General features: G+C 37.8%; 1 protein-coding gene across 1 annotated transcript; it reads right to left on the bottom strand.

Annotated features, from left to right (window-relative positions):
* On the bottom strand, positions 1-13214 carry LOC113684474 (protein white). Its single transcript, XM_089182097.1, has 19 exons — positions 12831-13214; positions 11746-11794; positions 9270-9456; positions 8717-8788; positions 8530-8628; positions 7994-8160; positions 7472-7543; positions 6304-6406; positions 5643-5708; positions 5258-5292; positions 4242-4347; positions 3338-3469; positions 3014-3106; positions 2508-2565; positions 2245-2322; positions 1827-1932; positions 1108-1208; positions 822-892; positions 1-295 (listed from the first exon to the last, which is right to left on the bottom strand). The coding sequence occupies exons 1-19, from the start codon at positions 13132-13134 to the stop codon at positions 194-196; spliced, it is 2001 nt and encodes a 666-aa protein (XP_089038223.1). The 5' UTR covers positions 13135-13214; the 3' UTR covers positions 1-193.
* Between the last annotated feature and the right edge of the window lie 923 nt (positions 13215-14137).

Here is a 14137-nt window from a genome sequence, read left to right as displayed (position 1 = left end):
TTATTTTTTATTCATTATTTTTATTTCAATTGAATGACCGATAAATTCATCAATTTATTTATTCATAAACGTAGCTGTTTTGCTTTACTTTACATTTTATTTTCATTGAAAGGACGTGGTTTACTATGGTGTATTAAAGAAGACGTGACTTTCTGTTGAACATTCACGCCTTCACGTCTGTTGATTTTGTTGATTAGGGTTTCTTGTAAGCTTTTTTCAAGAGAAATAGATACGCAATGAAACGGAATCCTATGGTGAGTGCCAATAATGCGTAGATGTCTATAACCTCGTTATCCTGTGGAAAAAGGTAAACAACGATTAAAACATTGCAAAAAATTTGACAGACGATTTCCATAGGGAGATTTGATTTCGCTTTCACGATATTCCGTGCTCCCTCTTTTCTAAATTCCAGGAAGATATAGCTTGTTCTTAAGTGCTATAGCCAGGAGTGTGATATGGACTTTTTATTCGAAGGACTGACATAGTGTTTTCACTCGTTGTGGAAATCCTTTTCTGAGGAAAAAAAACATTTTTTTTCTCTTGACTGAAACTACACAACCACCATTTTGTAAACAGATATCTACTCGAGAAAGTGTTCCTAGTTAAGTTCAAATCAATTGAAGAAAAAAATTCATGGAAAACTTGGGTTAATGGAGGAGAAAATCTCGAATAATGGAGATTTTCTTTTGAAGAAAAGTGGCGTTTTAAAGGAAGGTTTTGAAGCAGACTTGATATGCAGAGTCAAAGCTACACTGAAAAGGTCGCCATTATTCAACTTGTTCTATGACTGCAATGAAATAATTAGTGGATGTTTTACCAACCTTCTTTAAGCCGAGGTCATGAAGAATTTGTTCTCCACCAATGCAATCTGTATTATTTTTCCCAGAACAAACTGTAAAAGTAGGAATCAAAATCGTGTAAGCGACAACAATTCAAGATCCTCGGTTGATCTGAAGCCAATCTTATAGAAACCGCTCCATGGTTCAGACACAGGGATAAGATCCAGCTTTTGTGGCTGTTCACAAAAACTGTTAGTCGACAATTGCCAAGTTTCATTGCCATTGATTATTCGCATATACTCAGAGTTACACTAGAATAAAAACTTACTTTTATCACCATAACCATTCCATTGGTTGACAAGCATAGCTTCAAATCCATAGCTGAACCATGAAAGGTAATGCAACCAAGAAAGCCATACCGGCACCGTCCTATAAAGGAGAAAATATCTCCAGGTCAAAATAGCAAGAAAACGAGAAAAAAGCAACTGAATCTTTGTCTTCTAGTTATAACCGACATACCATAAAAAGATGTATAACGTTAACACAGAAGAAGGTGTATGACCTTAACACAGAGTGGCCTTTGGCAAAAGCCAAGTGGACCTACAGTCCCGGGCTTATTCTGGCCCCTGAATGGATGTGGACCATGGCAGGTAAATCCCCCTCCCCGCATCCCAACTCTTTCAAATTCCAACCATTTCGAAAGATTCCTTTAGCCGGTGTCTCATACTCCTGGATGGAGAAAATGGCCGTGAGAGTAAAAAGTATCGCCTAGGAAATAAACTCAGATACTTTTACATTAGGTAACCGTGTCTCCCAGGAAGATTTTAAAACTTAATATTTTAAAACTTAATGTGGAATTAACTGCAAGCGAACTTGAATGGAACTGCGAAAGTTTTAAAATCAATGGTCAATAGGAGTTCCATGCCTGAGCCATAACTAGGCAGGGTAAACTCTTCCTGTTTTGGATTTACCTATTTCAAAACGGTAGGTTCTTCAATAAGTATTTATTCTGCACTGAGTTAGGTTTCAATTACTATCGCCACTTACGTGTTTTTTACGTAGAAGCCTCCTAGTAACAACAGCGGAAGAAGTAAGGGTGCACTGATAGACGAGGCCGTCGCTACTGTCGGGGAAAGTGTGGAAATCATATAACCTAGAACACAAAAAATTATAAAGTTGGCTAACAGTGTAGCTGATGAAACAGATAATAATCCTCTGTCCATATTGGGATTCGTGGACGAAATATCCGCTCGTCGTACTGTTTGGAAAGAACTGTGCTTGTATCAAGGGCTCTTCAAACACACTAGTATTCGAGAAAGCAACCTTAAACCTGAAACGAGCTATGCGATTAATGATTCTGGTATCCTTGGATGTCAATCTTCGAGTTTCACTGATGCTCTAGAGAAGGACATGTAAACAAAACTTTTCCTTTCGTACACGCAAGGAAACCGGAGTGACCACAAACCATAAGATACAGCCACCATACTGATCAAAGCCAGGATTCCGTACGCGTAGAGAAACCTAAGTATTTGTTGACGCAAACCTGAGAAAAAAAAACAAAATAAAAACCAAATGAAGAACAGTACTAGTTACCATAAAAAGTAATGCTACAGCAGGTCATGTTATTAAATCATTTGGCCGAGAGACAAGAGAAACTTGGAAAAATGTTTGGTGGACGTTTGTCTATTCACCTACATAAATTTTCATTCGTGTCCTAAGTTCACTCACCTATCATCCAGTACGCGATGGCCATCAAGAAGAGAGGATTAAGTAAAAATAAAGGCGCCTAAAGATAAATAAAAGTTGGTGAGTACAAGATGATTACAAACTGAACGGTTAGTTTCTTGATTTGATCTTGTTTTTGTCTGTTGCCGTGATGGCAAAGGTATTCTCCACAGGACAAAACGACAATAAAAAAAGTGAAACAGCCATAAGTGTAAGTCTTAATGTATTGTAACGTTTAGCAAAAGTCTTTTTCCTTTGGCTACAAAGGAAAAATACTTTTTTATCGTTTCAGCAGGGGCTTTTACTGGATATTTTTTCTTTTTTATTACTTACAGAGAATTTTGGATGGAACACATCGCATGTAAAAAAAAAAAAACATAAGGACATTTCTTCATCCAGTCACAATCACGAAAACACTTTCTCAGACGTGAGGAAAGTGTTTCATCCAATCAAAAATCACGAATGTAGTCTTTATCTCTTTTACCTTTTGAGTCCTTATTCATCCTTACCTCAGCAGTGGTCTTGCACAAGAAGTAAACATCCGAACGGTACATGCCGTTATGGTGTTCCCGTAAGAACACAGAAAGCTCTTGCGGGAATGTCTGAAAAGAAACAAGGAACCAATTGTATATAAAAGCCAATTGCTTTTGTAACAATTAGCTTTCCTGAAAAGATTAGAGAGAGATATATAACAAGCTAGTGTAGGCAGTAAAATAACATGGAGATGCTCGCTGTTTCTGAGTGCCTATCTTGACATCGAGATGAGATTGCCCGGATGTGCAACCGTGATAGTAGTTTCTTTAACCTAATACGATAAAGGCCCGGATACTCACAAAGATAACTGATCCCATGTTATTAAACGTCGTGGAAGTTATCAGAAAGAAAATCGCTCCAGCGATGTTGATGATACCAGATTGATTAATCTTGGTCTGGAAGTAGATAATCCCTGCTAAAAGACCTACGAACTAAACAAAGAGAAAAAAAGAGAAAAGATACACACAGAAAACAGAAAGAAATTATTACAAAGCAGATCATTTCACAATATAAATTTACTCAGTCATCAAGCTTTGATTTTAATAGAAAAGATTGTTCTCAGTGAAACTAAATCGAAAAACAGTATCCTTGTTAAATGTTTGTAATCTTTCCTGAGACTGCACATGTGCAATGATTTATAGAACAAGCCTATCATTTTGAGCTAAATTATTAATAAAACTTTCCATTAATCTATTTAGTCATAAATGTTAACGAAAAAAAATTGGCACGGCACGGTAGTCATTTTATTTCTACCTTCCGATGTCAATAAAACTGCTCTAAACTTTTATATTCTTGAACAAACGTATTACGCTGCCATTTTGATGCTTAAACTACTGTTTTATTATAAAAATGGTCTCAAAAATGGCACCATAACCCTGGTAAACTTCAGGATCATCAGCTCGTGCAATCAAGCATGCAGGATGATGAGTTACAAGACAACTTAAAGGCTATTTTCAAAATAAAATAAGACAACTTCGCAGATTTTTTTTAAAACTTGTCGCTCTCTTTTTATCTCGAATTACATAATGAATATTAAATCATGGCTCCTGAATGTACAAGGGGCACTTAATATGCACGTAAACTGCAATTAAAGCAATTGCATAAAGGAACATACAGAGCCTTAAATCTGTTTTCAGACCTTATCTCTCGGAATTGCTTTAAATGCACCCAACCATAAGTTAGTCGTCATTCAACGTTACTTACTATACTTTGGTAAAGTCTGATTCTAAAAATCATGACATCTCTATTATTGGTTAACCAGGATCTCCAAAATACAGAGCGAAATTGCTGACACCAAGATGCTTTGTACCTATATGGGAAATAAAGCAAAATATGACCTAAGACTCAAGCGATGATTTTCTAACAGTGTGCACGTGTAAGCCCCAAAAAATACTGAATTCAGCGCGTGGAATTCATCTACAGCAGATTAGACGAAAATAGACATGTTTTGTGTCACGTTACCTCTAGTTTTTAACCGTTCGTTGTTCTCGTCACGAAAGAAAGCTTTTCAAACAACGGCTGCCTACGATATCACGAGTGTATGTGAAAGAGGCAAAACTTGGGCTCTGACAGAATTCGTAATTTAATGTACAAAGATGCTTTAGCTGAGTTATAAGAAGTCACAAGGGCGTAAGTTTTTTTAATTTAAAAAGGTTGTAAAAACCCATCGCGAAAATAGAGGCTAGTAGAAAATAGAAACTCCGTAGAGAATATGTATTAAACTTGTTAAATGAGCCACAACATTTGGCTGAAATAAATACTCGGGAACTTTTTAAAATTCCAAAAAATGGGGTAACAAATCTGCAAGAACGAGAGCTCAAAAACAACTATGTCGACTCCGTCAAAACAAAAAACAAAAGTACGCGACAAATCTCCACGTCAGACTACAAAGTAAGGGGGGGGGGGGGAGGAGAAAGAGAAAAATTGTAGTTTGAAATCTAAAACCAAAAGATGATTTCTATACAGGTCATATTGTCATTATGTGTACTTACTAAACTCTTTGATAATTAAAAGGGAGCCAGCGAGCAACCAGGGATACCCCCTCCCACCTCTTCCTCTCCTCCCCCCCCTCCCCTCCTTTGCGCTGCTCAACTAGTGCTACACTGATGCAGACACGAGTCGTGCGCACCGGTAACATCAGTATGAGGAAAGATAATGGGTCTAAAAGCTGTAATCGTGCCAGTGAATATTACATAGTTAAACGTAGAGAGAAATCTTACGGTGAACGTCTGTAAACTTCATCTTTGAAAGAATCCTAGAAAAAAAGAACATGCCATTTCAAGTCACAAATGAAGCAACGCCGGTCATGTGAGAAGACTGGGAAAATGTATTAGCCCTGTTGACCATATTTGGCCTGGTAGAGCATTGCAATACATATATTACAGAAACAATACTCTCCTGTATTTTGTGGTGATGTTTTTGGTCTTTAAACACTGTATTTTTTTTACGGTTACCGTAGTGAATGTGGCTGTAAGGGTCACGAAATAATCTGGATGAAAGGTTCGTGTGCCGACTGAAAAGTAATAACGAGTCTCTTTTTTTATCAGTAGATGTTATTTATTATTTAACTAATTGATTGTCAATTTTCTATTTTATTGCACTTACTTGTTTTCCCAAGAATTCTGAAGAAATTGAGTCAGTGTTATTTTCCCTGTACGCATCGCAGATTTCCTGAACAACATTCAAAATTGGTAAACACGAATGTATTGTAATAAATGTTCAATAGGAGATATTTTGTGAATGAAAAAGGAACGTTCTTTTTGTTGAAAAACAACAAAAAGAAAAACAAAGAAAAAAATGCAACAAAAAGAATTGTGTAAGACTAACAAAATATTGCGACCCCTAACCCTTTCCTATGTCAATGCAGAATTGTAATTTGTGGATGCTTTTAACCCTCTAACTCTTACGTGTGACCAAGACAGAATTTCTCCTTAAAGTATCATCACATCATAAAGCGAACAAGTGATGAGAATAAAGAAAAATATCAATTAGGGGATTATTAGTTGATCCAATACCAAATTCTCTAAATTAATATCATAAGAATTGTATGGCAGACAGTAAGGAGAATTACTAATGGACCTGGGAGGCAGTGAGATGTTTAAGTGATCCATAAATGACATTATAAGTATACTAGCCTTTGTTCTCGCCAAAAGACGTCGCAAGGTGGCGGGTGCACCATTTTGGGTTTTTGCACAAATTCAAACCTCCACTCTAAATTCGTCATATCTAACTATTAGAAGTAAAGGAAAAGACTATGTTCTCTAACCTTGACCCTGGTATGACAGTTTTCCTCATCTCCAGGCACGATGGCGAGCGTGTGAATGAAGTGATCAGCAGGATTAAAATTGATTGGACAAGGATAACCCAAACTGTACAAATAAAACAACACCGTTATGTTGGTGATAACAAGAAAAGATATGACCCTGATAGTTGTAAAGCTGATTAGTATAAATCTACTCGCGTTTACTCGCAAACGCTGCAATCTGATTGGCTAATCCACTCGCTATCTATTCCGTAATAAATAGTAAGCAAAATGAGTAACCAAACAATTTGCATCCACAATTCAAACGGGCGCACAAAGTGTTGACATCTGGGCGTGTTGGCCAGCCAAGCAGCCGTGCCGTTTATTCAACACCAACGTGCTTAAAAATGTTTAATACGATTGAAGGAAACTAAATGCACCAAAACCGGACACGAAAACCCCTGAAAACCAGCAACTGGGAAAAAGAAACGGGGAACGTGTACCCCCAACCAAGGCAGTGGTGGCACCTTCGGGGTTTTTTTTAAGGGTATCCCATGAACAACATGATGTACACCAGAAGACAACGGCTAATAAACGTGCCTGAAAAATAGTAATTAATCCTAATTGCAATTATCACAAATTAAATATTGTGTGATTGTAAACACACAAAAACAGGAACCTCTGGCTTGTTGCTAAGTTTTAAAAGACAGGTAGATTTATATTAAAACAATTAGATTATTCGCTCTCGATTTCTATACGTGATGACCAATAGATATGTCGAGCTTAATACCTGATCGTCAATGATCCTAAATTTGGCGCGTTCATAGTGTGCATATTCGGTCACATAACGTATTTAAACCAAGCAGTATCATATGAATCAGAAATAGAAGTTCTTTTCGCGATAATGACGAGTTAGTATTCATGAATACCAACCAACTTGAAAAGTTTTAGCCCGAAGGAGTGTCCTCATCGTGTGTGTGAGTGTGTGAGTGTGTCATCGGTACAAAAATCAGTAAGGTCAGTCTTTGAACAAGGGGCTGAACAAGATTGTCCATCAACACTGCTCAAGAAAGAAAAACCTTCATGTAATTGCCTCTCGATCATCATGAAATCCAGTGCAGCGGTAATAAAGGAATCTATGATGAAAATGCATCTTTTCAATGACATTTCTTTATTTTTAAGGAAAACTGACCCTTCAAAATACTGGATCACGTCAGCTCTAGAGCCCATGTAAGCTGTTCTTCCTTCTGCCAACAGCAAGATACTAATAAAAAAAAAAGAACTTACTTGACTAATCATCGTAAGTACAGATGCTTAACTTGGCTACTGATATTGTCTTTATTACCAATAATACTTCATGATACAAAAACACTACCTGCAACAAACGCGCAAGGTTTACAAAAAAGGAAAACTTGACAGAAACTTTTGTGATAAGCATATATTGATAAAAGTTCTCACATAACGTTCAGTCCTGAAATGAGGAAGAATTTAATTATAGTTGCGGCTATGTAACATTCTCTCTCTGCGGAGTAAAAAGTGCTTGTTATCTGGTGGAGAAAAATTATTCGGCTGAGAAAAAGGTTCTTCAGCTCTTTCGTCTCTTTTTTTGTCATTCATCTTGTGTTTATGGTGTCCATTCTACTAACAGATTATTTCAACCCATATCAGTCTTTATAGGTATTCAGGTGGTGCTTTTGTACAAGTGGTTGACTACCTATCAAACATGGCGTAAACTTCAGAGGATGGTTGATGAATTGTGCAGATAATTGTCCTTCCCTGGGCTGCAAGCTGCTGCAAAGCTGTTATCAGACTCTGGGCCAGGAATGAATCTAGCCCTGAGGTGGGTTCATCAGCGAACAGCAATGGAGGGTCTGTTATAATCTGTTGAAAAAGTGTTTTGACTTTTCAGCTTGCAAAGGGGATGTTCCACACCTTTTGGGTTCGTGTTCTGAATCGGGATTGGGCTCCGGATCGGGTTCGGGATTGGTTTCGGGTTTTAGCTCTGGCCGAATCGTTAAGATGTTGTATTGAGGAGAGCCACTTTTCGCCCACAAGGGCTCAATTTACCCAAGAGTACAGATGAGTATCGGTGATTTACAAGAGGGGGAGGAAGGAGTGAGGTTACCTTTACTGTACCTGTGATTTACTTGCATAACAGGTACAGAGAGAGAGAGAGAGAACACTCTTATTTATACTTTAAAAAGCAGCTGTAATTTCCGACAGTATGGGAACTTCGGCCAGAGTACCTACCTCCGAGGCGAATGACAGTCTTTTCTTTTCTCCTCCCGAGATCCCTCGCAGCCGTCCCGGAATTCCTATGTAAGTATCAGCGCACTTTGATAGCCCAAGCTTTGAAGAAACAGATTTTAAATTCAATCCGAATTCAAAAATTATTTTAAAACGCGCTTCATTCTTACTCATTTCAGATGCGCCATACCTGAAGTATCACTTCCTCGACACGTTCAATCCGCTGCTCTTTAGGAATGTACTTTTCCATGCGCAAAAAGGCCTAAAAAGATCGATGAGAACAAATTACTTGAAATGCTGCAAGTTCTTCACCACGATCCTCATTTAAAATTTTTTTCTTTATTTACTTGGTTTCGTTATAATCTGTTTTTTAAAAGCGTGGGAGGGATGGCATAAAAAAGAAATCTCTGAATAAAAGCTGGCCAGTATTGAATAATGTTTTGTCCCATGCGTCCGTTTTTTTCTTTCCTTCTCGTTCACTCAGTCAGTTCATTAGACAATATGTCGGTTGCCAAAATCAGAGTGAGCCGCTCAGTTATTCGGTTATAGAGGGGCTAATGCTCGGAACGTCAGCTCTAGAAGTTACATTATCGACTAAGCTGATAAAACTAAATCACCCTGTAATATCCCTCATTAATGCTGCGCCACTGTTTCATTAAAAACTTACCCGACCTTTATTAGTCAGGCAATCAGTCTGTTGTTTAGGCTAGCCTACTCGTAAACAAATAACATAAGTAATCTACCTGAAACGTCAAATGTTCTCGGACAGTCAGAGATCCAATGAAGATGTCCTCTTGTTGAATGTAAGCAGACTTGGTGTTGATTTCGGCTCCAATTGGGCGGTCGTTGATTTCCACAGTCCCCCTCACTTCCATCTGGCCGATGTTACGATGAGCTAATACATTCATCAAGGTGGACTTCCCAGCTCCGCTATATTTGGAAAAGAACCGTGTAATAACTTTGACTATCGGAAGGTTTTGACATACTAGCCGCTGACCACGATTTGTTCTTAAGGGTAAGGGGGAAGGTGGGAAGGAGGGAAGGGTAGGGAGGGGATTCAGTGACTGATTTTATTTTTTTTAGGGCGTTTTTTCAAAAAAATGCAAATCCCCTGAAGGTTGAGATCCATACGAATGCCAAAAAAAAAATGGCTGACAAGGAAAACTTATAGAACACCTGATGCTTTTCGTTGTTTTGATTTTCTCCATGATATGACTTGTGATTGCATTGCCACTGACATTCAAGGGGACTTAGATAACATTCAGCGTTGAGCGATTATGAACAAAATGGTGATTATAAAAAGGAAACAAAATCTATGCTTATCATCGATAAGCGATTCAGAAAACGCATGATTCAGGACCAACATCAAGATAATGATTTGACCATTGCCTTGAACGACTCACAGATTGAAAGATCATATAAAGAGTTAGATCACACAAATTCCACGGGGTAGAGATTGATGATGACTAAACTTTCGTAAGTCACTGTAATCTCTAGCTAACAAGGTGATAAATAGAATTGGTCTGTTGAAACATATCAGTCCATGAGAGAATCCATAAGAAAATGTTCTGCAATACTATCATCAAAACAGCTCTCCTTTATGGCACTGGTATTTGGACATCAACATCTAATCAAAACCTAAACATCATTTTTAGACTACAGCAAAAGAGCTGCAAGGACCATCTTGGGCGTGGGACCACGCTCACGCTCACTGCTTTTGTTCCCGGCACGTCAAACTGGCTTCTCGTCTATATCAAGACGCACACATCAACAGATGCTCAATAACTCTCAAAAGAACGCTTGGAAAAACACTTGAACACCTGAAGTCTATGCTTCAATAAAATTCTGATTTTCTCTCCAGAAGTACACGCTTTGGCAAATTAAACCTACGCTGCCACTACAACAATTCTACTGAAGGGAGGCGATCATTCCCGGTTATAGATCGATTAAACACTAACTGGTATAGCCTAAATAAAGAGCTCAAAATCTCTAAGGACACAAAAAGTTTCAAAAAGCAATTGATAAACACCCCTTTAGAAAGACAGAAAGAAACTAACACTTTCGGCACGATTCCGATTACTAACCTATAGTTATTTTTATGATTTCATTTTGCAGTATGTAATATTTCAAGTATAGATCATCGTTCATTTTTATATTTTAAGCTTCTTCTTACAGAAGGACTCAGGGTCACCAGTTTCACTACTGTCACGTGCTCCCCGCTTAAGAGAGGATGTCAGCATCCATCGTACAAATTTGAAATATTGTGGCAAGTCGCCCAAAATTCTTTTTCTCTCCTACTTTCATATTTTGTGGCCCAATATGTTCTAATAATTGTGGCGTAGTTTTTTTATGAAAATATATTTTAGTTTTCGAGAAATGACTTTTTCGTTCGACCGCTCAAATATGCAAATTTTCACCGTGAATATTACCCGGGTTGTGTGACCTCATGTAACGACTGTACTAGACCTACGGCATTTCTGTGAACATAATCCTTTGTTTTATCATCTAAACTTAATCCCCTGTCGTTATTGAAGCTGGCAAAGAAATATCTATTTTTTTGGTGAATATTTTTGTCCGACATACTTTCCCTATGTCGAAAAGTAGCATCAAAACAAAGACAGTTTTAACAATGACCGATATGACAAAATCTACTGAGCTTCAAGCTCTTTAAAGACCAAAGGATGGTTATAAAGTTACTGTAAAAATTTCCTTGTGTATTTGTGTTGTTCCACCTTGAGACAAACTCGAAGTCCGGCAAAATTTACTTGATAGCGACTATGAAATATACATGTTGCGCCTACTTGTCGCCACCGTTAATTGGCATAAATCACTACAATTTGTAAATAGGTCTAGTACATTCGTTACACAAGGTCACACAACTTGGGTAATATCCTCGGTGAAAATTTGCATATGTTAGCGGTCGAACGAAAAAAGTCATTTCTCGAAAACTAAAATATATTTTCACAAAAAAAACTACACCACAATAATTAGAACATATTGGGCTACAAAATATGAAAGTAGGATTGAAAACAAATTTGGGTGACTTGCCGCTGTTTGTTTGATGCCTGCTGACATTAGCTCTTAAAATAAAGTCAATTGTATCATTGATTGATTGATTCGGAAGACAACATTTAACTTCATCTCACCCGTTCGTGACACTGGTCACGTTATAAAACTATGGATCTACATCAATTACCAAGTCTATAATTTTTTTATTACCTTGATCCCATAACAGCTAACAAAGTACCAGCTTCGACATTGCCACTCACTGCAAAGTAGAACAATCAAAAGTCGGTTACCAAAAATCGGCAGAAAAAAAGAAATTTCAGATAAGTGAAATATCTTTTTTCACTTTCGTCGCTGGCCTTGACTTAAAAATATTAATCCGCAAAATTACGTGATTTCCGCAATAATACCCGGAAAGTGTCAACTTCCTAAGGAACCCAATATTTCTAAGAATTACTAGACTACTCAAAAGCAATTCAAATCCGCAAGGGGCATACATCTCAGTTGCGCCTGAAACACATTTAAAAATAATAAGAGCGATCTTCTAATGAGACTCACGTTCGAAAAAGAACTTTTTCACGGAACCTCCAGTCTCTTGTGAGCCTTTCACTCAAAAAATTCTGATTGAATCTATTGCTATTCCTTAAAATTTGGCGTTATGTTTAGTCTCCTTCCCGCACATCAAAACTGTACTACCACAGTATAGCATGTGTTTTCACAGCTTATTTCGTAATCAATCAAACATCTCAGAGGCATAGGTCAGTTCCTCGTTGAAGCTTTCATTTTTCAAAATTCTTTGCGTGAAATAAATTTAATTTAAGTTTACCGGAGATGATCAATTTGTCGCTCGTTAAAGTTTTAGTGGGATGTGTTTTGCGCAGACAAACTAGCGCTTAACGCTTATCTGTCAAGTCCCAGTTGTTCGGAGATAACACTAACCAACGGATAATGCTAACGAAATGTACTGCACTATACACTGGATAGAGATAGAGTGGATGGCGTTATTTCCCCTTCGAACAATCGAGGCCATGTGATTAAGCCAAACAAAGCTTATGTGCTCAAGTCACGTTTATAACTTTTCTTTAGTGCTAAGAAAAAAAATACAAATTCTTCACTATATGGCACATTTTGAAAAGCAAGCTCAATTTATCTCAGTTTTAATAAAGATGAAGCGTGCGCAAGTGGAAAAATCGCTCTGAGGTAAATTAAATTTGACATTTGAATAACATTTGTTCAATCTTCTTTGGAACGATTGATATGAGGGCATAAGCTAATAACCGGCTAAAAAAATCACTCACCATTAAAAAGAATTTGTTTAGTAGTCGGTCTCTCGTTGTCTCCTGTTCCAAAACACAAACGTTTCAAGAAAGATGGCCCGGGTTGCTCAACAAATACATCGATGTTTTCCCACGAAATTGAAAGACTTTCCCTTTCTTCTTCAATAGTTGTAGCCCTTGGATTGTTCCTCTTAGAACTTCTCTCGGGATCTTCGCTGGCTAGAATTCCTCTGTCAATTGATCCTCCAGGATCGAAAGTCGAATAACCTCGAGATTTAAAGCTTTTTCTACCGTGAAGAAGCGATCGAGATCGGCCATTGTCCATGATTCGACTGAGAACATGAGATGATGAGTGTTGAACGCTTTCTCTTTTGTTGGGGCATAATCATGTTACTAAAGTCGCACAAAAGGTCACCGTAGAATCACGCAATTTTTTCTTCGAAACGCCGGATATGCAAGATTTCAGTTTCATCCCAATGGTAACAAAAATTGTTATCTCTCCAGCACGTATTGAAAAGTTCAAGTAATTGCAGCTCAATTTGTCGGAGAAATGACCGTATAAAATTGACCACATCAATCCAAAGATATTTGCTTCGACCGACCATGCATGACTGCTTCGCAATCGAAATACAATCCTTTTTCTGGCTGCAAGCAACATCTAGTGATGAGAGTTCATTTTCATACTGCTGAAATTTGGTGGGCATTTTTTTTTCACGGGTTTAAATGTTTAATGTTTAAAGGGGAGGGGAGTCTTGATTAATTCATGCATGATGAAAGAACAATTCATGCGTCACGTAAATTAAAGGAAAAACTTCGAATCTCTCCTCTTGTGTGCAAGTTTTCAGGGAAATCTTGAGCTTTTCATGTAATGAAAGAAAAAGTTCGCTGGTCACGTATACAGGGAAACCTCTATTAGGCGGACACCTTTGGGACCCTTGACGATTAACATTTAAAGCTAAGGTTACTCTGTACTGTGATGAAGTTCCATGTTGTTAACGAAGCTATTCAGATAGCCTACGTGTAGCCGCACCCCTCCCACAAAGGTGAAACAGAAAGGAGGTTACCCTACCTTCCGTTTCATTACCTTTCATAACTGTGCTGTACTTTGTGCAAGACTTGTTGGTGAACTGTGATCGCAGATCACAATCATACGTCTAATCGACAGTTTATTGACAGCTTCATGGTTGGTTACAATTAATCCACTATCACTTCAAGGACGTAATCCCATACCACTACAATGTCAATTCAGTCTGGCGTCCGCTTTCAATGCCAATGATACGAAAGATTTCTTTCTTTTTTGCATTTTGTGCATTGGCTGTATTCCTCGC

Source organism: Pocillopora damicornis, chromosome 9 (genome assembly GCF_964200805.1).
Source record: "Pocillopora damicornis chromosome 9, jaPocDami1.2, whole genome shotgun sequence".
NCBI classification, from domain to species: Eukaryota; Metazoa; Cnidaria; class Anthozoa; order Scleractinia; family Pocilloporidae; genus Pocillopora; species Pocillopora damicornis.
This window is presented reverse-complemented; position numbering and strand designations above follow the sequence as displayed.

What these genes read in the sequence shown, in the direction of transcription:
- LOC113684474 (XM_089182097.1), bottom strand. Translation starts at nt 13,134, where the DNA reads ATGGACAATGGCCGATCTCGATCGCTTCTTCACGGTAGAAAAAGCTTT. An exon ending in TTAGCTGTTATGGGATCAAG is followed by an intron (nt 9,457 to 11,745) that starts GTAATAAAAAAA and finishes TTCCAAATATAG; the next exon opens with CGGAGCTGGGAAGTCCACCT. An exon ending in GACTGTCATTCGCCTCGGAG is followed by an intron (nt 8,161 to 8,529) that starts GTAGGTACTCTG and finishes CTTTTTCAACAG; the next exon opens with ATTATAACAGACCCTCCATT.